Consider the following 24,132-nt stretch of genomic DNA (forward strand, 5'->3'; position numbering starts at 1 on the left):
AAAAGAATATGTCTCCAGAAGCCAGAAAATGTAAGGAAACACACTCCCCTAGAGCCAGCCCTGCCCACACTTTGACTTTAGCTCAGTGAAACTGGTTTTGGACTTCTGCCCTCCAGAACTGTAAGAGAATTGATCTGTGTGTTTCTAAGCCACTAAATTTGGGTAATTTGTTACAGCAGCAATAGGAAACCAATACAAAGCTTTTGACAAGTTTTTATTGTGAAATATTGGATTTAGAAAAAAGTACAAAATGTCAACAGTCAGATGAGCATAAGTACAGTATTTCAATAGTCTATACATATGAACAGCTTAACAGGTTCACTGAGGAATGCATATTTAGACCAATACCATCTAAAAAGGACTGCAATATTCACAGGCTATTAATACATAAATAACCGGAGCCAAAATGACCCTCACTGGCAAATGCTAATCCATAGCTGAAAACAGGCTAAAAAGCACAATACGGCACACCATAGTATCTCCTTACAAGTCCACATTGAGAGAATATCTGCTCATGTCAATAACACTACAGATCCAGGACTGGGACTCAAGTACTACTTTATACAACTGCAAAATAATTAAGTTATAAAATCAGCTCATGGAATAAAGAGATGGCATTTAATTAGGACTAAATACTGTGAAGCCCCTAAAAGGTTTTAGCCTCAAAATTTACAAAGCTTCATTGTTTAGACCAATTTCAACTTTTAATCTGTTACCTAAAATTGGGGAAGGCGCACCTTTCTTTTGTAGCAGCTCCAACAAGGAAAAAGAACTATTAACACAGTTTATACTGACCACTATGACCGACAAATAGCTGTGAAACCAGAATACAAACACTATAAATTTTAAAGAAAGGTTAAGACTATATAATGAATTTAGTAAATCCTGCAAAAACATTAAAATCTGTGTTAAGAAGGCATTATCCATCCCTGTAGAGAGTACTAAATTTAGGAAGATTATTGCATGAAGACATCATAAAAACAAACTGGTTTAATTTTTCCAAGTCTGGCTGACTATTTTGCTATCACTTGAAAGTTGCCCTAGATTATATGTTTTCAAATTGGACAAAGAATTATTTGATGTCACTTTGTAACAAGTCACTATAGGAGTAATCGACTAAAACATGTCATGTTAAAAAACAATTATTACAGTCATTCCGTCTTCTGAGGAAAGAGGATCTTTGATACAACATTCATAATCAATGCTTGTTTAAAAACAAATCTTCAAAACCAAGAAGTTTAATAACAGTTTACCTAAACAAATCTGTATTTGCCCATAAATGCCTAAGAGAAGGAGCCCTTCTACTCTATACAGTTACCTAGCAATACTTGAGACTTTAAAATTGAACTGAAAGTCTGAACTGGCCTTAACTAAGGAGATCAATTCTATTGCAGGGAGGCAAAAACACTGGATCAGAATATAATTAGTCAATAACTTTTCCTAACCTATCCCACCCTACCTTAATCTTTTATAGACAATTTTAAAAAACTCTGATATAATTTTCTTATAAATAGTGCCTAAATCTTACAGTAGATTCCAATTTATTCAAAGGTAATCCCAGACTGATTTAAAAGATATTTAATTTTTTCCAGACTTGCTTTAAACTTACAAATTAAGTATGGTGTACATAAATATTAACTTAGATAACCACATATTATAGGTAAAGCAGATATATGGACCACTACAGAACTATAATTTCTTAAAATTTTAATTAAAGAAAAATAAAGTAAAACATGTAACTCACAAAATATGAATATGAAGCCATATGACATTAAAAATAAAATTACTCTATCAGAAGTGATTTAAAATTAAATCTTTGGGGAAGTATTTTGACATAATTCAATGAATTCAATGACCAACAGCTTCCCACATCACACAGAAACAAACAACAAAATCATCTAAAGTCTAGATGCATATCAGTGCTTAATGCAACCTCAAACATTTTTACTAGCAATTTTGATTTCCTTTTGAAATAGCTTCTGTACATATGCATTTATATACAAACATTTATTAAACATGATTTTAAAACAAATAGTATGTACAAAAGATCAGCATTCCTATAAATAAAAACATTAGGTGGCAAAAAGGCACTTGTAAGTAAAAATCTACAGTAGTTTTTACAAAACAAACACATTTTACCTTGGATACTGTACAATAAACATGAAGTCCTACACCAATAACGAAAATACTAGTTTACTAATGTTAACGATGTAACTTTTAAAAACATATTTACATATACTCTGAAGTCCATTTAATAAAAGCACCATGATTCTCTCCTAAATTCATGTCAATGAAAAGTAAAAACACAACTACCAAAAAACCAGTGTTCACAACTTTTTTTGTTTAAAAGTTTCTGTATTTCTAAATTGAAAACTGTTTTATCTGAAATGATCATCGTGTAAAATAAACATCAAAGCCAAACCCCTGCTGCTCTGACTTCTTAAAACCATACTTACTCTATTATTGCATGTTGCATTTTAGAAAGAGCACTATTCATGCACTCCTTGACAGCTGTTTAATACTATTGCTGGCAAAAAAAAGTTGCTGGATATCAAATAATTAAAAAGTTACTTCAAACCAGTTGAAGTTTTATTTGAATGTTTTACAACTTAAAAAAATGCTGTGTTATCAGTTACAAAAGTGAATAGGAAACACACCAATTCATTTGGTGTGCAAAAATATTTTTCCACTACACACTAAATTTAAGGGCTTCACAGAATTTCTTTTTTTCAAATTTTACATTTTCAGCAGAAACACTAATGAACAACTACTTTCTCTAAGGGGATGTTAATATGCTTCCACTTTTGTCAAACTTTTTACCCTTTGACAATGCTGCGACCTGTTTGAGTAGTTCTCTGTTTTTGGCCTGTGGGAGACAAAAACATTTAAAACAATTAAACAATTAAAAGTATTTGAAATAGTAAGTCATGCTGAAGAAGACTACTTAAAATATTCATTGAATCAGAATAAATAAAAGAGTTGATATATTTAGGTTCATCTCTTTACTACTGGATATGTAGAAGGATGATTCTAGATTGTCTGTCAGCCCCCTTTATATAAATATCAATACTAACATAACTGTGGTCCTAAGACATTGGCTACAAAAAAGGCAACTTAAAGTGAATCTATTTTAAAGATGGACAAAATTTTAAATAAGGAAAAAACTTTGTCTTTATCTTAAAAACATTAAACAAGGAGTTCCCTTGTGGCTCAGTGGGTTAAGGATCCTATGTTGTCCCTGCTGTGGCATGGGTTTGATCCCTGGCCATGGAACTTCCACATGCTACAAGCAAAAAGAAAAGAAAAAAGAAGAAATGAAAACCGTGAATATAAGTATTTTATAATTAATACGATCAAATAACTCAAGTGGTGATTTGAGAGGACTATTTCCAGACAGACTGCAGAGTCTTTCATTTTGATGCTTACCTATTTATGGAACAAGCCTAAGAGGTCCTTTTCCCAAAAATATCGACTTTAACACTTTGCTGAAGGGACCACTCTCTTAACTTAATAATATTCAAGTTATTTTTTTTTTTTTTAAGCACCCGTTAGACCCACCCTTTCAGGTCTTTCTTTAATTGCCATACAATCATTAGGTACTGGCTTTAATGTAATTTGGGCAGTTACACATCATCATTGTTTTAAGTTTCATGAAAGGATGAAACTTTTCTTCAGAGATTAAAGATTTCACTTTGCCATCAATCTGAACTGAATTTGCTCATCATTCCAATGACAAAGTCCCTGTTCTCGAGCCAAGGTACTATGACAGTCACTAGTGCGTAGTGAGGAAGCAAGTATAAATGGGGGCCTTTGGTGAATATTTTCAGATTTTGACTGCATCTGTCTCCCTACATTAATCCCTTAATTATGGAAATGTAGGTAATAAAGGACCCTCCATACATACAAATACGTTATTGCACAAATGCTTTTGGAGCCAATATAGGGAGGAAGTTTAAAATAGTTTGGAATCTGAGCACTACTCTAAAAATAACACAATTTCAAAAGATGTCCTCTGGTTTATACGTGAAAAACCTCTTCCCTTCACAGGTCTCAGGGTTTTTTTTTTTTTTTTATCTAGACTTTTTTAACCCCAGTATGCAGCTTCTACTTTAATTTTAGGCTTTATATGGCAAACGCTCTGCTTTCTCAGTATACCATCTTAAAGCAGTTTCACAAAATACAAACCTTTTCCAGGCTTTGTACTTCCACTTCCCCACCCTTCTCCAGTCCAACTCTCCCTAATTAATACCTATGACCTCCAAAATGCAAATATTCAAGAAGTTTCTTACATCTACAAGTCAAATCATTTTATGTTTCACTGCATGATTAATAGCATTTCTTTATTCAACAGTTATTAAATAATTAAGGCGGTAATTAAGAGTTTTGATTTCAAATTCAATTTCAAACTTGGAAAACCATCAAGAATTTCAAAGGATTTTAATTTTCCCTTTAAGATTAAACAGTCTGAGAAACTCTGAAGACAAATTGATGAGAATGCCTGGCAGTTAATGGAAGTCAAGTCCGCACAGTCATGACTGACTGGTGTACAGCTCGGCTGACCAGTCCCAGGATCATGGTAATTTTAAGTTGTTTTCCTTTTATTGTTAGCTATGTGTTATTTAATTTATAACTGTAATAGACTCACTAAAAAAAGGCGTCTTAAGAAACAAAATTTTAAATATAAATTAATGAAGGGCATTAAGAAAAAGGGAAATGCCTGCAAACTGGCCTCAGAGATCTCTGCAGATTTATAAATGATATTTTACCAAAGTATTTACAGTGACATACTAATTATTAATGCCAGTTATTTTATAATTATCTTTTCTCATCATTAAGAAATAAACAAGAAAATCAATGAGTTTATAATTTTCATAGTCTAAATATGAAATACAAGAACTCAACCTTAGGTACTGAAAGACGTCTTTCCTTTTAATTCTTTAGCAGCTAATTTTCAATCTGCATGTATATATTCAGTCTCCTAATCACATCACTAATAAATTTATTTGCTGATAAATTATGGAAGAAAAGACTAAGAAGAATTAACAGTGTGTCAGCTGTTAAATGGAGACAAGTCCAAGTCTGTCTCATTCTTATTTAGGTACCTTTAAAATATATTTTAGAGTTAATATTTAATATATAGGCATTAAAATTTTTTATCCAAATATTACTTATTATGCACCATGCAAAAATCAATTAAGAACTCTTATTTAAACAAGTTAAGTGAAAATATTTAGAAATGCTGACTTAAAGGAAGGAATATGTGGATTAAGAATCACACAGATCCCAGAGTTCCTATCATGACTCAGAGGAAATGAATCTGACTAGCATCCATGAAGACACAGGTTTGATCCCTGGCCTCGCTCAGTGGGTTAAGGATTCAGTGCTGCCGTGAGCTGTGGTGTATGTAGGTCGCAGAGGCAGCTTGGATCTGGCGTTGCTGTGATTGTAGTGTAGGCCAGCAGCTGCAGCTCTGATTCAACCTCTGGCCTGGGAACCTCCATATGCCACAGATGCACCCCTAAAAAAAAAAAAAAAACAATCACGCAGATCCTGTCTTGAATCCTGGCTCTGCAACTTATCTTGGCATCTATTTTCCCATATGTAAAACAGAAACTTCACCATCTCCCTCAAAAGGAGTTGAAAGAACTAATCAAATATACAAAACAGCCTAACACAGTTGCTGGTATATAGCAGGCACTCAAATGTTAGTTCCTTTTCCCTTTTTATCAACTTATTGCCTAAATAAAATCTATTTTTTATTTGGTATTCTTGATGTTTGAGACAATTTGTTTTCTATTTGGTTGACTGGGTCTTTTGGTTTATTTGTTTGGGTATTTTGGACAATTTTTTTCTTGTGATGCTCAGTGCTTATTTTCCAGGTTTGGTAGTTTAAAATGATTTGAGAGCTTTTAGAACAAGCAAATTTTCTGCTTCAAGGTTCAGTTTCTTATCACAAAAAGGTAAGAAAAATATTTCACTATGTTTAGGTAGAGAACCTTACTGGTACATGGTTGCTAAAGGGAGGGGGGTTAAAACAGGGTACTTTACTGGGACAGAATGTCACCACGTTATCAGCAATAACACAAATGATATCGGGAAGTGGCCTGACAACAAGGATGACGTGGAAAACTTGAGCAGGTGGGGCCAGTATAGAACAGGAGAAAGTTAAATCTGAGTCAGAAAACGGAGGTTTGTCACTTTTAACTATGTGACCACAGTTTCACTTGCAAGAGGAGGACAGCACATAACTCAAAGTTAATGTCCAGAGGAAATAAGACAGCTTATGTAAAATTATGTTGAAAATATTTACTTCTACATAATTATTAGTTATTATTCTATTATATGAAACTTGAGCTACTAACCAAGAAGAGGTAGGCTTAAGCTATCAATCAGGCTAAGATGTGAACAAGAAGTTTAGGAGTTCCCGTCGTGGTGTAGTTGTTAACAAATCCGACTAGGAACCATGAGGTTTCGGGTTCGGTCCCTGGCCTCGCTCAGTGGGTTAAGGATCCGTCGTTGCCGTGAGCTGTGGTGAGGGTTGCAGACGCAGCTCGGATCCCGCATTGCTGTGGATCTGGCGTAGGCCGGTGGCTACAGCTCCGATTAGACCCCTAGCCTGGGAAACCCCATATGCCGCGGGAACGGCCCAAGAAATGGCAAAAAGACAAAAAAAAAAAAAGTTTGCCTGTGCTTAGAATTATAAAATCAAACAAAGGACTGCTCTTTTAAACAGTGAGAAGTACTAAGTTTTATCATATTTAAGTAGTGTTGACAGTTTTTCTGTTACATCATTCTGGATTTACTCATGTTTTGGCTCCATCCCATTAAACCAGAGATCAAAATGCACAAGACTTTGTTTCTATGAATCATTCAGCACTAATAACTGAATGAGTAAAACAAGATAAAACTATTACTTGCTGGTGGATGAGAAACAGCAACATACAAGAAGCCTAATCTGCAAAAGGGGTGGTCTCTCAGAACAGAGAGTAGATGGACATTTCATAAATCACTGCTCATTCAACAAATGACTTTAATGTCTGCTATGTGTGAAGTTCTACAAAGGGTTTATCTTCAAATCTCCCCTACTTTGGGGCTCACCCACCGTGCCACTCGGCCAGAAAAGCAGGCCGCTGGGGCTGGTCTGGGCAGGGCTGCCAGGTCCCACTCTGGGGCCAAATGCCCCTGTTCCTGGTCTCTGCTACCTTCCTGCTCTTTGTTTACTACTCCATGCAGGCTGAGGATGGCAACCCCTTCCGGGCAGAGCCCTGAGAGTCTGGCTTTGTGGCTTTGGGGCCAGCCGGTCTTAGAAGTCCTGGCTGACTGCCTTGGAAGCCCCAGCTGACTGCTTTAGCAGTATTTGATGGGGAGGGAGGCTGGGACTTATCTGAGTGTTTGAGCTTGAGGGTACTGGGGCAGGGGTAATGACTGCTTCCCCTGCCTTGTCCTGCAAGGGAGGCAGCAGGCTCAGGCCCTCTGCAGCATGGTGGGTATGAGCATGCAGGCCTTCCTCTGCAGCCTCCTAGCTCTGCTCACCTCTGAGCCTTAGGGCCTAGGAGAGCAAGACCCTTCTCCTTCTCTTGGAGAGAACAAGGCTGTTGTCATTACATGCCTTCTGTTCACTGTCAACTCAATCAGCGTTGGGGGGGAGGGAGGGAGTTTTAACCAAAGGCTACCCTGACTTTGTTTTCATGGACACACAATAAAAAAGACCTTTTCTTAAAAAAAAAAGACTAGGCAACATCAATCTTGAATTTCAACAGGTTCCTAAATCCACTTTACAATCTTATTCAATTTAAGCTACTTTCAATAAAGCATGAAGAATACAAATCCAAAGACAGGAATAGCAAATATCCCTTGGTGTTTAATGTTTAAAAAGAATGGGGGGGGCAGTATTAATTCCTTCCTTCCCAAGCTGCACTCTCCCGTATCAAGAGCCTCAAGTCTGTGTGCTATCATCTCCCAGGCTATTTTTTGTTTGTTTGTTTTGGCTTTGGTTTGGTTTGGTTTAAGGGCCTCACCTGCGGTATATGGAAGTTCCTAAACTAGAGGTCAAATCAGAGCTACAGTTGAGGTCTATACCACAGCCACAGTAATACCAGATCTTTAACCACTGAGCAAGACCAGGAATTGAATCTGCATCCTCACAGACACTATGTCAGTTCTTAACCCGGTGAGCCACAATGGGAACTCCTCTTCTAGGCTTTCAAGACTTAAAAACTTTTGACCTTTAGAAATCCTGTTCCCAAAGATTAATTTTACAAATGTCAGAATGTAATTAACTTAGAATGGTCTGATTTCTAAATTTACAAAGGCTTGGTGAAAAAAAAGTGTAAATATGGGAATGACCTGTATCTCTGTTGGATGCTCTCCATCTCTGCATGCCAGACCTCACACAGAGGTCACTGTGGTGATTCCTGACATCACCATTCAGTTGTTCTGGATACTGAAACCCTACTGAGTAGACCCCGCAGTACTCCAACATTGGCCACATCCCTAGGCTCCCTGCCGGGGATACAGCAGAACCCTGTGTGGCACTTTGAAAACAGTACAGAGGTCAAAGTGCACTCTTCGGCCTTGCATCACTGCATGAAGCATGAATTGGCTCTACTCAGGTCCCTGGAAATCAGTTTTGTACCCCCACTTCCCCTCCTGTTGTCTGGGAGGAAATAGGAAGAATAATTGCACAATGTACTAAAGACCTTATTTTTACCTTAGTTTCATGAATCTGATTTTTTATTTTTTGCTTTTCATCCAATGATCAATTGAACATACTTTAGTGATCTCCTCCTCTGAAAATTCTATTTGAATTTTAAGCAAAAGTTTCCGGAATTGATCTACTGAACCCCCTATCAAGGATTTCAAGGAGCACCTTTTAATGGGAGCATGTTAAACATTATTATTAAGTCAAAATCAAAGCTGAACATGCACTAAATATGCATAGAGTAGAGATACCAAGACTAGTCTAAGAGAATGAGTGCTATCAACCAAGTTTAGCCCTCCTTGCCTACCATTTACATAATCTCATTTACCTGAAGTTGTTCCACAGTTTCTTTGTGAGCTTTCTCCATACTGTTCATCTTTGTTCTCAAGTTTGACTCTTGGTACTGAAAGTCTGCCTTAAGTTCAGTTAACTGAAAGATTAAAAAAATACATATACATATATATGTATATGCTTGTACATATGCATATATACACACATCACTGTAAATATTCTTCATGACAAACTCAATTCATTACAAAAGGGGAGAATGTTAACAGCAGTGAGCTTTAAAACTTATCTAGAATGTATTTTGTGAAATGATGACTTCTATCTAATTTATTAACACTAATATAAAGTAAGGATAATAATGAAACATCAGTAAAATTTTTGAGAAGTTGCCTTTTTTGTTTCTTTTGAAAGGTGGTTTCACTGGGCAAAGTTTGGCAACTGTTGTGCGAAAAGAAAAGCTCAATGGCTAATACCTTGAAAAAACGCTTCAATTAAAACATACCTCATCTTGGAGTTCCCGTCGTGGCGCAGTGGTTAACGAATCCCACTAGGAACCATGAGGTTGCGGGTTCGGTCCCTGCCCTTGCTCAGTGGGTTAACGATCCGGCGTTGCCGTGAGCTGTGGTGTAGGTTGCAGACACGGCTCGGATCCCATGTTGCTGTGGCTCTGGCGTAGGCTGGCGGCTACAGCTCCGATTAGACCCCTAGCCTGGGAACCTCCATATGCCGCAGGAGCGGCCCAAAAAATGGCAAAAAGACAAAAAAAAACAAAAAAAACCCCCTCATCTTATATATAAACAAAGTAAACAGTAACACTGGTTTCAGATTAAAATAACCTTTCAATGATCAAAGAAAAGTTTCACAACAGGCAAGTTAATAGAGGAAGAGTCTTATCAACCAAAAGCTACCCTACTTTTATTTTAAAATTTATGTCCAGAATTATGTATCTAGTACCATCTAAGATTTGAGGTAAAAATGGAGAACAAAGCCCAGGAATACAAGATGGAATGAGAAAGGAAAGGGGGTTACATTAAAATTTCTGTTGAATTAGACAAGTGTAAGAAAAATGTTAGTGGTTGAGGAAGACAGTTTACATGACAACTTTTTACATATATATAAATGACATACATAATGATATAGAATCTCATGTCTTCACACTCAAAAATAAGTTGGTATTATATAATTTTATTCTAAGAACCAGGTGGAAGAAAGCTTCTGGTTACTTTTAAATGGTTTTCCTTATGTAAGCTTTAAAGGTTTGCATGTTCTTCTCTGTAATTACCCAGTAGCCAGTAAACAAATAAGTACGGCAAGGGAGAAAAAGGAAGTCACAGTGTCTTATATTCTAATTTTTTGAATAAAAAGCCCTTGCTTTTGTCCAATTCTAAGAATAGCTCAATTCTGCTTTCTGTATGACAAAGGAATTCCTATTCTGAAATGCCTGTTCACATCAGATAAACTATGATATTCTCATCACTGTGAGCTGCCTCTGGATTATGAATTTCTAGACAATAAGGATTATACCTTATTTATTCATCTTTTTATCCTCACCGTCTAGTACGTGGTGGGCTCTACAAGTCACTGAATAAGGTGAAATAAATTCATGAAAATAACGTGACATCTTATATTAACATTATAAGGAAAAGTTCTAAGTACATAGCTATTTTAAGTTTACAATTATTTTCCTTAGAGCACTGCTAATTTCTATCCCCATTAGTGTTTAAGAAAAAAGGGAAACTATCAAAAGCAGAAAACTTCCAACTAACTGCACTAACAGTGGGACACTCTTAACCATCCTATTTTTAATCTTATATATCAATCTTAAATTTCATATAATGAATTTGCTTTAAGTAAGGAACAAATGTATTAAAATAAATTTAAATCCAGTAACTATTAAAGTGTGCGAAAATGTAACATAAAAGTTATATTTTTTATCTAAATGCCAGAAGTAAAAGCAAACTGAGACTCAAATACTACTATGGATACTCAGAGATAACTACATACTAATGTAGTCACAATCATGTCTTATTAATTTTAAAAGAATGTTTTTAAAGTTTTCCTACTACAATAATATGTTTGAAATACCAGAGAGTCTAGGACCATAAAACAAATACATAAGTAGGTTCTATCTTTAAAGATGACCGAATCCCAGGAATAGCAGCTCTGAGCACTTACACATGCCAGGAGCTCTAAGTAGGCACTCTACATTTGCATTTAATCACAACCGTCACCCCCTAAGACAGTGTTAATACTCTCATTTTTAAAAATGAGAAAACTGAGGCCCAAACAGGTAAAATTCTGATCAAGTGCACAAAGTATTAGAACTTTTCACTAAACAGACATATTGGATATTTCCCTTGATCTAACTGAAAAAACCCCAATAAGTATATTTATATCCTATTTTATTTTATTATTATTATTTTTTTTGGTCTTTTTTTTTGCCTTTTCTAGGGCCGCTTCCCACAGCATATGGAGGTTCCCAGGCTAGGGGTCGAATTGGAGCTGTAGCCGCCAGCCTACACCACAGCCACAGCAACGCGGGATCTGAGCCGCGTCTGCAACCTACACCACAGCTCATGGCAACGCCATGAGGCCAGGGACCGAACCCACAACCTCATGGTTCCTAGTCGGATTCGCTAACCACTGCGCCACAACGGGAACTCCATATCCTATTTTAGATACCTATTGTTAATCGCTACCACATAGAAATTCCCACAGCAGTACTTTTTACCAGCTATTTGATCTTGATTGAAATAAATACATAATTGCTATATCAAAGACTATACCTTAATTACTTTCTTATAGCAAAAGAATTGGCATAATATTACATTTACATCTCATTTTCAAATTAAGACATTAGATCTATTTTTAGATTACAGGTTTACTGAAATCCAGTGTTCAGAAATTATTAGAATTCTAATTAGCTCTCAAATAATTCTTGGAACTAAAATTCTGAAAGACCATTTTAACATATTGTCATTAAATGGCTTAGGATCCGATTTGGGCTTCTGTGTCTTACCACAATCATGCACAACACACATTACCAAATTATTAAAGAAAGTCTAACAAAATTTGCAATCAAGCAAGAGTCAAGATGTAATATTGCCAGGCTTCAGTGAACCATGTACTTACCTTTTTATCTTTTTCTAAAATGGTCTGGTCTCTCTGCTGTAAGAGACGTTTAAGTGACATCACTTCTTCTTTCAGTTGACTTATAAGGACAAAATTGTCTGTTCCCCCACTATCTGCTGACTGATTTATAGAGCTACTAAAAAGAAAAAAGTAAAACACAGTTAAATGAAGTGGAAGGAAAATCAGCAGGTGTTCAAATTGCATAAATTAGACAATTCCACAAACATCCTTAAGGCTAATGCAAAAAAATATGTACCTGACAGAAATGGATGCAACTGGCAAATTACCTTACTAATGGCACACATTACATACACCTGCAGAAATATAATTCAGTATTAGCTTTTAGGGGGTCAATACTTCTAGTGTAAAGCAATAGGCAGCCAATTTGTACAGTAACATCAGCAAACTTTTGGCTAATGAACTAAAACAGTCACTCTCATAATACTTTAAATCTAAAAACATTTTCCAAGCAGGTCAATTTCAAATATCACAATTAGATCTGTGTTTCATTGAAGAATAATTAAGAAAAGAGAAATGTTCTCTATTCAGATTTGTTTTTTTTCAAAACCCAAGTTTATGCCCCAAATAGAACAACATAGTTCAGTGCCACTTTCTTATTGCCAAAATTAGGTTCAAAATTTTAATTGATTATGTTTACTCTTCTAGGTGACTCAAAGAAGTCAATGTAGAAGACACGTTTCTATTCTTCTACCTAGTAATAATTGGCAATTAGTCATAACTGTTCAACTGAGTTAAATTTTCACAGCACTAAAGGAATTCATTTTTACCTATCTCCATTAGATGGCTTAGATTCCAATTTGGGCTTTTTCTTTGGAGTTTCATTCTGAATTGTTGCAGAGGATTTATGGCTGAAACCAAACATTAATAAAAATAATTAGAGTAAAAAGGACAAAGGCATCAAAAGAAAAGTTATTCTTCTTCCCCTAAATTATTATTGAACGTCGATTTTTTTTTAAGCCTAAGTAACAAAATTAAGGGCTTTCACATTTTTAAAAATACATTTTGAAATACTTCAGAAAATAAACATATTTACCTCTGTTTCCACAGTCCCTGCTCTTGTTCTGGACTTAGGTTGCTGATTCTGAAAAAAATACAAACGACATCTAATAACAACAATTATTTAATACATCAACATATTAACATCAGTTTTCCCAACAGAATCAAATAATGTATATTTATATTTTTTTGTTCAGAGAAAAACGTATTCAAACTAAGTTTTTAATATACTGAGTGAATCACATTCTAATAAGATAAATGTTAAGTAAAGGAATATTAGCCATCTTAGGTTCTTTAATAAAGGTATATTGATAGGGGCTTAATTTTCTTTTTAATCAGGTCTTTCATAATTCAATTTAATACCATCCTAAGCGTTACAGTATATGACTACGAAAACCACCACAGCAGGGTCGGTATGTCTGAAAATCATCGTAACTTAGGTTGCCCTTACTATTTCAGACAGATGATGTTTTATCTTTAAAGGTAAGGCCTTCCCAATAATCCTACTGGGAGGTTCATTTGAGGTTAACTCAAGTTCCTCAGATTAATATGTCAAATTGAACCAGGAAATATTTGAATTTCTTTCTTTCCTAGTTTTCCTAAGAATCCTTTCCAAAGCTCCAATCTTTTGTTAGGCTGTACTCTGGGGAATTCATGCTAAAAATACTGGGGAATTTCACAGTAACAACTGATTTCACTTTTACTTATAATTTCTACTGTAATACTGCTACTTCTCCATTATGCCACTTTTTAATTCACTACCACCCGTACATACTTTTCTCTTGTACTTTCACACCAGCCAAGCCTTCACTAACCTCCAGCTTATCTAGTCAACGTATGTACAGCATCTCCTATATACCGGACACCACATATACTGCTGACCCTTGAACAACACGGGGGTTTAGGGGCCAGGATCCTTCACACAGCTGAAAATCTGCACATAACTTTACAGCCAGCCCTCCATATGGGACATTCTGTATCCACAAAGTCAATCAACCGCAGATCAACTATAACTGTAGAAAAGTATTTAGTTTTAAAATTTTTGAGTATAGAAATGGATCCATGCAGTTCAAACTACTGTATGTACAATGTAAGCAATATCAGAAGACCTGGACTATGTGACTTTTGCAAGTTGCTTAAAATCCCTGAACCTGTTACCTTATCTGTAAAACAGCTATGACACATACTTTATAGGGAATATGAGGATTAAACGAGTCATATATGTAAAAACATTTGGTACAGTGCTAGTATACATACATTAGAAGTATGTACATATGACTGTGTGGTGTGTATAAAATTTACTACTGTTTTAGCTGTGTAAGTTTTTAAATCATGTTCTTAAGAATCAGCTACAAATAAAAAAGTTGGGGAAACAGCAGCTGTCATTCTATCAACCTGAATTATTCCCTACTTGTGGCAATGAAGAGCAATCCTACTGAGGAATTCAGCTGCCGTTTTGTTTCCTTAACAAATTTCATTAAAAGCATTAGCAAGCCATATAATCACACGTGAATTAATAGCACTATCCAGACCTCAAAGTGAGAAAAATCACATTAATGATGATTTAACAGAAACACTTGGAATCTCATTAGCTTTCTGAGGCAGGTACTCCCGGATCCATATTGCTGTGAGTTTCTTCCTCCCCCAGTCCCCATCACTATATATCACAATATGTATGCTCCTTATAACCATCCTTATCTACTGAACTTAAGATAGGGCTCCACAAACCTGTTGCCTATTCATCAAAGGTAAAATAGTATTTGCATTTCTTAAATAATCAAAAGGAAAATAAAATCAATCCATTCTCTTTCCCTTTCCTTTCTCTGAAACCTGTCATTCTTTCAAAAGATTAAGTTACTGTCACAAAATTTAATCTTTATTAACATAATCGGTGTGTGCCCTTTCCCATGATGCTAAATTAAATTCATATGCAAAGGACAGGGAAAGGGACATTTCAGCTGAGTCTTAGGAGTAGGTCTGATAGTTACCATCCTGGTAGTTATTTTTTCTTAAAGCAAGAAGCAAAAACCAGGAAGACTTATGTTCCTTTGCTCCCTGGGCTACTCTGAGACAGACAGGACAAGATCTCTTCAAAGGAGCAATATCAGAAGTCACTATTCAGTCAACTGCTGCTACATCCAGAAAGCACAACACAGAAAGGCTGGTAGAAAAATTGCTAGAGAAGCAAACAATATCAGTGCCTCAACAAACCCTCGTAATCTAATAAAATTTGTGCTTACCTATAATTTAGAATCAAATGTTGTTAATCAGACAGAACTTTTTTTTTTTTTTTTGGTCTTTTTGCCATTTCTTGGGCCGCTCCCACGGCACATGGAGGTTCCCAGGCTAGGGGTCAAATCGGAACTGTAGCCACTGGCCTACGCCAGAGCCACAGCAATGCGGGATCCAAGCTGTGTCTGCAACCTACACCACAGCTCAAGGCAACGCCAGATCCCCAACCCACGGAGCAAGGCCAGGGATCGAACCTGCAACCTCATGGTTCTTAGTCGGATTCGTTAACCACTGAGCCACGATAGGAACTCCAGAACTATCTTATATTCCACATATACCATCATGTGTTCCTAACTGGCAGGCATCAATTTTTTTGTAAATGAAACTATGTTTTATCTATCTAGAACTTTAAAAAGACTCAGAAATTTGGGGAAAAAACAACAAATTCTGAAAATTAGTGTGTATCATGTCTCTTTCTTCTGGTTCAATTTTTGTGTTTAATTTGCACTTTAATATATCTGATTTGTCCATGGAGGCTAAAATCACACTTACAAAAAAAGAAACAAAACAAAAAACTTTATACCCAAAGGGTTAATTTAAGATATTACAACTATATAACTTTTCTCCCCATGACACTTTAAAAATCAAGTCGTTTATATTTGAATGGAGTTCTTGTCTGTGTTTTTTAAAAAAGGAAAATACCACTAATTAAAAGGATTATTCCTCACCCTGGGAAACTTTAAGACTTAAAGTGCTTCTATCATGGTTACAAAGGATAGTGTTATAATCTGTTCTCCCAAAAATACCAAATACGTTTCCTAGTCACTGGCTTAAATTTGTTTTAACTGAAACAAGCGAATAGTAACCGAGGTAAATATAATTTATCTACAAGTAAAATCCCAACAACTCTTGGAACAGAAAAAGAATATTGATGCTTTTGAAGACATGAATCAAGGAAGTATTAATTAACTCTGATGTACTTGTATTCTGACTTCATTATATAATCATAATTTTATGCTGTAATCCTCTAAGTGTCCTATCTTTATATTTGTGGTAAAAAGCTAAACACACTCATCATGTGTAATGCTATACACCGAATAAAGGGGGGAAACAGCCCTAGTCACTTAAGAGGCTTACCATGTGCCATGGAAACTAGACGAGCACGTAGCCAGTACGTACAGAAAGTTAAACACCAACACGCAGCACTGAAACGGCAGGGAGGAGTTCAGAAGACGTGATTTCGGAGTACTTACTTGTGATGGCTACTGCTGTGCCGATGGTGATGGTGATGATGGTGGTGGTGATGTTTTGAATGATGCTGGTCTTTCTCAGTGAGGGATGAAGAAGAGGAATTTGAATGTGAGGATCCCAGGCCCTTCCTTTGTTCTTTTGTCTTCTGTAAAACTCTCTTGTATGATAAAGTACAGAGCCAGCATAATAATTTCCCATCAACCTTTTTAAAGAAAATATGTATATTAGATTAAATGTACCTGTAAACTGGCTGTAAGTGAAACCAGGTTAAGGTAAGCTGCTCAACTTTCGGTTATACATCACACACACGTATTGTTGCAAAGCAGTAGTAAAATTAGACTTTTCTAAAACTTGGGGAAATGCTTATTTAGAGAATCATAGAACTAGAAGGATGATATATGGACTTAATTTAGAAAAACTCATTTTCTTATTACTGGAAAATAAAGCATAAATTGATGACATACTTCAAAGAAACCTTATTTAAGCACTAGCCTGAATTCTTAAATTATTGAATAATTACTGAAATGACAAAGTATTTCCCAATACAGCAAAACTATGAATTTACAGAAAAAAGGAGACTGAATGACACAGAGTCCATCTCCTCAGCAGACTGCCTATTTGCAAATTCACCACCTACTAGCTAAAATTTATCTGTCGCCCCAAAATCAACTTGCAGCACTTTTGTAACCATTTACTCACTCAAAAGAGCAGCAAAAAAATTTGTGTAGCTAGACTGCAAATGTTCCCAGCTGAGGCTGAACAAGGTGATGCTCTGCTGCCTTTTGTCAGCTCTCATTCTGTAAACAAGTGTCCTTTTCACAGTCTGCTTAGTACTACATTGTTCACATTTGTGGTTTTTGGTTTTTTTTTTTTGTCTTTTGTTGTTGTTATTGTTGTTGTTGTTGTTGTTGCTATTTCTTGGGCCGCTCCCGAGGCATATGGAGGTTCCCAGGCTAGGGGTCTAATCAGAGCTGTAGCCACCAGCCTACGCCAGAGCCACAGCAACGCAGGATCCGAGCCGCCTCTGCAACCTACACCACAGCTCACGGCAACGCCGGATCGTTAACCCACTGAGCAAGGGCAGGGACCGAACCCGCAACCTCATGGTTCCTAGTCGGATTCGTTAACCACTGCGCCACGACGGGAACTCCACATTTGTGTTTTTTATTGGCAGCGTCACTGTTAAAATGGCCCCCAAGTGTGGTGCTAAAAGGATGTACACTGTTCCTAAGTACAAGGCGGCTGTGAGAGACCTTATATGGAAAATACCTGTGTTAGAGAAGCTTTATTCAGGCACAGTTCAGTGCTGTTCCACTTCATCATTCAACAATACTTATTGAGTGAAATGCAGATATAATAATAAATGTTAAGTATGTATTAAGTTACTGAAAACAAAACAAGGTTAGGTATCGATCAACTGATTACCAAGTTGTAAGCAGATGTGAACCTAATCCTGTACTGCCCATGGGGACGAGGGTTCCATATTCACTCATTCAGTGTTTGCAGCCACTTTATAGACCACAACAATCGCGGGCAACAGGAGTCAATTATATGTGTGTCGGGGGGAGAGACAAAGACTTCTTTCCAAAATGATTACAGCTAAGCTTATAAAAATTAAGTTTCTATCCTCTATTTTTTCACATGAGACGTGCTGGAGGGGCATGTTTTGCAACAAGGGTACTTATACTGCTGTGGAGGGACCTGGGAGAGCCCCTCAAAGAGACAGTCATCCTGCAAATCAATTGAAACTGACAGAGCCCAGGAGGCCTGTGTGAATGCGCATCAGCAGAGGAGTGTCACACGCATACACATACTTTTTAAGTCACTGTAGATGGAGAAAAACAAACAATGGTTTAAAATATTAGCCCCAAATCAAAAGGCACATGTCTGACTTTGATTGAACATGTGAATGTGCCATCAGGTATTTTTCCACACCAGCAACTTCAAGTAACCAGCAAAAGGGTAACTAACTAAAAGGATTTAAAAACAGTAATTCTCCCGCATCGAAATGTTCAGTAACCAAATACCGCAAAATAGCCAACACAGAATATTTTTTCAACTATAGTCATCTCAATTGATCGACAATAATCTACACAGCAGGCCAAAAAGGAGAAAAATGTACTGTTCCTGCACTGCCATCTACCTACCTGCTCTCAGGGACCCAAAGACTACATCAAGCCTCAGTAACATATAACTTATATTAACTTCCAACTTGTTTGTGTTTTAATTTCCAGAAGACCTTTACAGCAGCAACAAAACATACCTTTCTTCTTCCCTCCTCCTTTCGATCAAAAGCACACTGTTGTTTGCACTGTTCACAGGTCTGAGGTGGTCCATATTTTTTTTCTGAATTTGTGCAACGCTGACACTTTGTACCAATAAATGCTGCAATTATGTTACAGTACTGACAAGGCTTAGGCTGAAAAACAGATATATATTTTTTTGAGACATTTTAAAATATTAAAAAATTTGCTGCATAAAATACACCCGGTGTACAGGAAACATCTTGGGAATTTAATTAAGGAAACTAATAGGTAAAAATTTTTCTGTCAAGTACGATGCCCTCTCATACTCAAAGACATTTATTATGTTTCTATTCATTTACTGACATTTATTTCTAGACTCATAAAACTTTGTTACTCTATTAAATAGTTAAATAAGGTCACAAGGAGAAATGTATTTATGAGTTGAATAGTAAGTTATAAACACAAAAGATACATGTGAAAAAAGTTTTAATGAGTAAAAGTAAAGATATACAATGATAGAAAAGTTCCATATATCCAGTATTTAGAAGGAATGACCTCCTAATAATTTAATTTCCTATTAGTTTAATTACTGTGTCATTTATTCAAAATGTATTTAACAACTTATCATATATAGGCATAGATGGTGCAAGGAACAACTACTACAGGTGAGTTTTCAACTTAGAAAAATTGGCGCAAGCATATTCAACATAACTATAACAAATATACCTTGATATTCTTTGATACTCCAAAGACAACTCGAGACTTTAGAAAGCCTTACGGCCAGCAACTTGACTAATCATGACTGCAATATATCAATAATGACTATAACATACATATAAGAAAAGAATTTGTACTAAGATAACTTCTGGGAATAATACCTGAACTGTGCTGCTATAAAAACTGTTTCTGAAAGAGGGGGAAAGTATAATTATACAAACTTTATGAGTAAGGAGGTTCTCTATAACCAGGAGTTTGTCGGCTATATTTGAATCTCTACAGGGTAAAATCATAAATTTCATACTGAAATTCAGACATGTATAAAACATGCACATACTATGACTGTTTTTAAATGTTATCTTCCCATCAGGCTCTCTGTAGCAAGCTTCTTTCCTGAAATACTGTGGTGTTTTGAAATACTTAAGAACACAGCAATACATTTTCCTTTAAAGGTTCATCTTTGTGAAAACACACTGACCAATAACAATGAAATGAAATGAAAATATAAGACATACTTACGGTGCCAAACTGCTTCACATTTTGAGCACACTTCTTACAAATTGTGTTAGTTTTGCTGAAAAGGAAATTGTATATAGATGATGAAATTTAGGCAGCTTTCTGAGGTAATTAGCACAATGATGAACTAAAGTAAATAAAGTCACAGAGTACTATTTGCTTTAGTAGTACTTAAAACTTACTCTAACACAGACCACTTTTTTTTTTTTTTTTGTCTTTTTAGGGCCGCACTAGTGGCACATGGAGGTTCCCAGGCTAGGGGTCAAACCAGAGCTGTAGCTGCCAGCCTATGCCACAGCTGTATCTGTGACCTCCCGCATAGCTCATGGCACCGTCGGATACTTATTCCACCGAGCAAGGCCAGGGATCGAACCCGAGTCCTCATGGACACTAGTCAGGTTGGTTAAATGCTGAGCCACGATGAGAACTCCCAAATTTTTTTCAAAAAATACAAGCATAAGGATATTTTCAGAGCTGTACATTATCCGACCTTATTCCTCTTAACATAAAAATTTTTATAAATTTTTATGTGTATTTTAGATGCAAACAAACAAACAAAAAAATCCTAATGCTTATCTAGTCCCAAAATCTTCACACTTGCCACTATTTATGTATTTCATCAGTGTCAACCTAACATTCCACTGGGCCTTCTCCACTATTATGATGCTCACACCTACTTGTGAAGAAATTATTTCTTCTTCTCTTAGGCTACTGTCTTGTGCGGGCACCGACACTCTAACAGGAATCACACCATTAAAACATGTGCTGTTCTTCCACTGGTAACAAGTTACTAGATTTTTCCCTTGGAAGGTAGTTGGTGACACTACAGACCTTTCCTCAGGTCCATGTCAGCACTAATGTTCTGCTTTTTTTTTTTTAACAGCTTAATAGTAACTGTTTATATTTGCATTTTTCATTAGCAAGTCTGTATATTTTCCATGCAATAATTTATTTTTTATTTCCTATTGTATAAAGTCTAGGTGTAAAAACGCCTGTTAATTTTTTGTCAATATTCTCCTACCATGTCTAAAAGGTTCACGATTTAAAATTCAAGAAACTAAACCATTTTATTAAAAAAATTTAATAAAATATGGGACTGCAACCCCCACATACTCCTCAGAGACAATATTTTGTCTTTAACAATCAAAAACTGTTCAGTATACAAACCTCTCTTGTTGAAATTCTGATCTGCAGTAAGTACATTTTACAATAGGATGCGCAATCCGACATTCCTGTAATAAGACAATATATGTCAGTCTCTATCTGAAAAGTCCCAAATTTCACTTTTTTGGTGGAAAATTTTTACCCATTCTAGTCAAATGCCTAAAACATCAATACAATCTGTCCCCCAACGTAGACAATTAAGTGATTTACTAAATAAGTGGTCAATTACAGCATAATTCCTTAGGGAAGGCATAGATGTCTTTGTCTTTATTAGATGTGAGGGGTACGCGCTACAGATAAATTAAGAAAGCTGTCAAAGCCGATCCCAAGGATTGGTTAAATGTGAAACTACTTATTATTGTGCACCGTTGCTCACAGACAGCATCCCGGCTTTAATGGGATGGGAGGAGCTCCAAATCTTAGAGCATTCTGTTCCCAAGCCAGACGCTTCGCTTTCCTGGACAGGGAAGAAGGATGCCATCAGCTTTGCGGCTTCAGGTTCCTAGCAAGAAAGTGCAAACACCGTCCCCTGCCTCCCGTTGGAAGAACAGGACAAACCAGGAAGAAAACCGAGATGAAAACATCTCCACCCCGGGGTCTCTGCGGCATAGACAGGTGGCTGCCTCACTCAGCCCCACCCCTAAGACCCCTCAACATTGCTGGCGCACGGCACCCTCTGGGCCGCCTGGAAGAGGGGGCTTTCCCAGCTGATGCCCAGGTTCTAGGATAACCGGGTCTCTGGGTGAGGAGGCGAGGGCTCCAAACCCCAGGCGCCGGCGAAAAGAGAGGGGCTGCAATGCAACGGGCACCCAGATCGCTCGGGCTACCGCCGCGGAAACCCCGCCCGCCCGCCGCCCAGCGCCCACGGACCTTGCAGAGCTGCTGGCCCTGGGAGAGCTCCTCGAAGGGATAGCGCTGGGTGCACTTGGTGCAGGCGTACAGGGCCGAGGCCGCCATCCTGCTCCTCAGTCTCCTCCTCCACCGCCGCCCGCTCTGAGGCGGAGCCCTACGGGAAACTCGGGCGCCGCAGCCACCGCTGCCGCCGCTGCCGCTTGGGCTGCGGGCTCCTCCTCCTCCCCCTCCCCCTGCCTCGCGCCCACCAGGCCCTCGCCGCGAGAGCCCAAGGCCCTGCGGCCGCCGCCGTCTCCCTCCGCCTCCACTTCCGCCCCAGCCCACCCAGTGACGCCGTCCCGGCCGCTCCCGCTTAGGCCCGAGAGCGGCGGAGGAAGACGAAGAGGATAGTTCGCTGCGGTTTAGCAGCGCGGCAGCGGATCCGCTTCCTCCTAGGCTTCCCTTTCTCACCCCTGATTGGCTGGGAAGGCTACTGCGTCACCAGGCCGCTCCGCCCAAGGCCTAACCCCCGCAACGCTGGGAGCTCCTACAAAGGGAGGAAGTCGCTGGCCAATAATAGCGCGACGCTTTCAGCGCGCGAAATCCACTTTAAACTTGCCCCGCCCAAAGGTCCCGGTGGCGACTATTTCTAGCAGCCAGTCCCAGGTTTGGTTGGGAGCTTCCCAATCCAATTGGGCAGTTGTTTGCTAAGGTTTACTCTCTGCCCCTATTCTTTTTTCTCCTTGACTTCCATTGGACCAAATTTTTAAGCCCCTCCCAATTCTATTTGTTATTGGCCGAAAGGTGAGTACTTCACCTGGAGAGGCGTCCCCGAGTGAAACTCACGCTCTCTCTGGCCTTTAATCCAAGGGAAGACATGGAGTGTTTGAATTTCGCGTTCGCTTTTATTTCAGTCATTGTATTCGATTGCCAATGAAACAACACAACCCTTCGCCCATCTATTTCCCTCGAGAAAGTCCGTTCCTGTGCAAAACCCTGTCAGAAAGGCCTGGGAACCCTCGGCGTTACGCGCCCGCGCAGCCCTTGCGACGCGCTACCTTGTGACGTCACCGAGGGAAGGGGCGGATTCTCCTACCACCTGAAGACGTTCGCCTTTTTGATTGGCTGAGCAGGGCGTCCGTTAGGACGTGTTGCCCTTTCCGTGTGCACTCCAGAGCGCGGGCGTCCAAGTGGGGGTGTGTGGCAGGAGTTTCCGGGCCGGGCACCAGCACCCCAGCCCCTTCCATCAGGGGTTTGGCTTAGGGTCGTCCCTGGCGGGCGGCTCTCGAAGCTTGAAGAACAGCGCGCGCACCCGGGCCGCTCCGGGACTGCAGAGGTCCGCTAGGCAGGCACGAAGATGGCGGCAGCGTCGGTCTCTGAGACTTCGGCTTCTCAATTCTCGGTAAGAAGCGGTGGACGTTCGAATAGGTCCCGTTTCGGTCTTGGCGCCCCTTTGCTCTTCCTCACTCTTCAGAGCTATGTCGGCTCAGCATCTTACCCGTTCTGGGGAACGGCGCGGGGCGCCTACATCTCCCCGGACTACCTCGGCGCCCACCGCTCTTCTGCCTGGGCTGTACCGTTCATTGAAAGCGGCCGGCCGGCGGGTCTCTGCCCCCTGCCCCTTTCTGCTTACCGCCCAGGTGGCCCTTCATTGCCGGGACCCGCAGGGATGATTACCCACACGCACCCCGTGCTGCGAAAGCTGTGCTCCTGGGTCACGTGGGTGTAACGGCCAGGCTTGAAAGCGCCCCGAGACCAGGTAGGCGCTCTAGTTGCCTTAATTGGCAGCTGTTGAATAATCCACAGTCTCCAGTGCTTCTGCTGATTGCTTTGCCAGCAGTACTCCCTCCCTTTTGTTCTTCCATCCTTCCTTCTGCATTCATCCCACCGCCTTCCTTATTCCGATGACCTCTGTGTAAAGGTCGTTTTAGAGAGGCGACAGGAGGAGCTGATCTTAAATATTGTTTTGGCCTCCGCTAGAGTCACAAGCCTGTTACTAGTATTTTGTTGAATTGGGCTGGTACCCGCCGCTCTGGG

The 24,132-nt window shown here is 38.6% G+C and overlaps 2 protein-coding genes across 6 annotated transcripts in view; one reads left to right on the forward strand and one right to left on the reverse strand.

Moving 5' to 3' along the window:
- Window positions 1-202: 202 nt before the first annotated feature.
- Window positions 203-23,260, reverse strand: FAM76B (family with sequence similarity 76 member B). Of its 5 annotated transcripts, XM_047751838.1 has the most exons (12): window positions 23,154-23,260; window positions 22,135-22,642; window positions 21,641-21,721; window positions 21,268-21,332; window positions 20,104-20,158; window positions 18,885-19,040; window positions 16,624-16,823; window positions 13,176-13,223; window positions 12,910-12,990; window positions 12,122-12,257; window positions 9,030-9,131; window positions 203-2,866 (listed from the first exon to the last, which is right to left on the reverse strand). In XM_047751838.1, the coding sequence occupies exons 2-12, from the start codon at window positions 22,219-22,221 to the stop codon at window positions 2,777-2,779; spliced, it is 1,101 nt and encodes a 366-aa protein (XP_047607794.1). In that variant the 5' UTR covers window positions 22,222-22,642; window positions 23,154-23,260; the 3' UTR covers window positions 203-2,776. The 5 variants fall into 5 exon arrangements, with proteins under 5 accessions (XP_047607794.1, XP_047607795.1, XP_047607793.1 ...); XM_047751839.1 differs by lacking the exon at window positions 23,154-23,260 and having other exon boundaries at window positions 12,122-12,254; window positions 22,135-23,120; XM_047751837.1 differs by lacking the exon at window positions 23,154-23,260 and having other exon boundaries at window positions 22,135-23,120.
- Window positions 23,261-23,357: 97 nt separating this feature from the next.
- CEP57 (centrosomal protein 57) overlaps window positions 23,358-24,132 on the forward strand; it is a 43,863-nt gene continuing 43,088 nt past the window's right edge. The window contains exon 1 of the mRNA XM_047751835.1: window positions 23,358-23,497. Within this exon, the coding sequence (XP_047607791.1) occupies window positions 23,453-23,497 (45 nt within the window). The 5' untranslated portion in view covers window positions 23,358-23,452. The remainder of the gene's footprint in view (window positions 23,498-24,132) is intronic.

This window comes from Phacochoerus africanus, chromosome 11 (assembly GCF_016906955.1).
Source record: "Phacochoerus africanus isolate WHEZ1 chromosome 11, ROS_Pafr_v1, whole genome shotgun sequence".
NCBI classification, from domain to species: domain Eukaryota; kingdom Metazoa; phylum Chordata; class Mammalia; order Artiodactyla; family Suidae; genus Phacochoerus; species Phacochoerus africanus.

What these genes read in the sequence shown, in the direction of transcription:
- FAM76B (XM_047751838.1), bottom strand. Translation starts at nt 22,221, where the DNA reads ATGGCGGCCTCGGCCCTGTACGCCTGCACCAAGTGCACCCAGCGCTAT. An exon ending in TTAAAGCCGGGATGCTGTCT is followed by an intron (nt 21,333 to 21,640) that starts GTGAGCAACGGT and finishes GTCTTATTACAG; the next exon opens with GAATGTCGGATTGCGCATCC. An exon ending in AAACTGTGGAACAACTTCAG is followed by an intron (nt 2,867 to 9,029) that starts GTAAATGAGATT and finishes TGTCTCCCACAG; the next exon opens with GCCAAAAACAGAGAACTACT.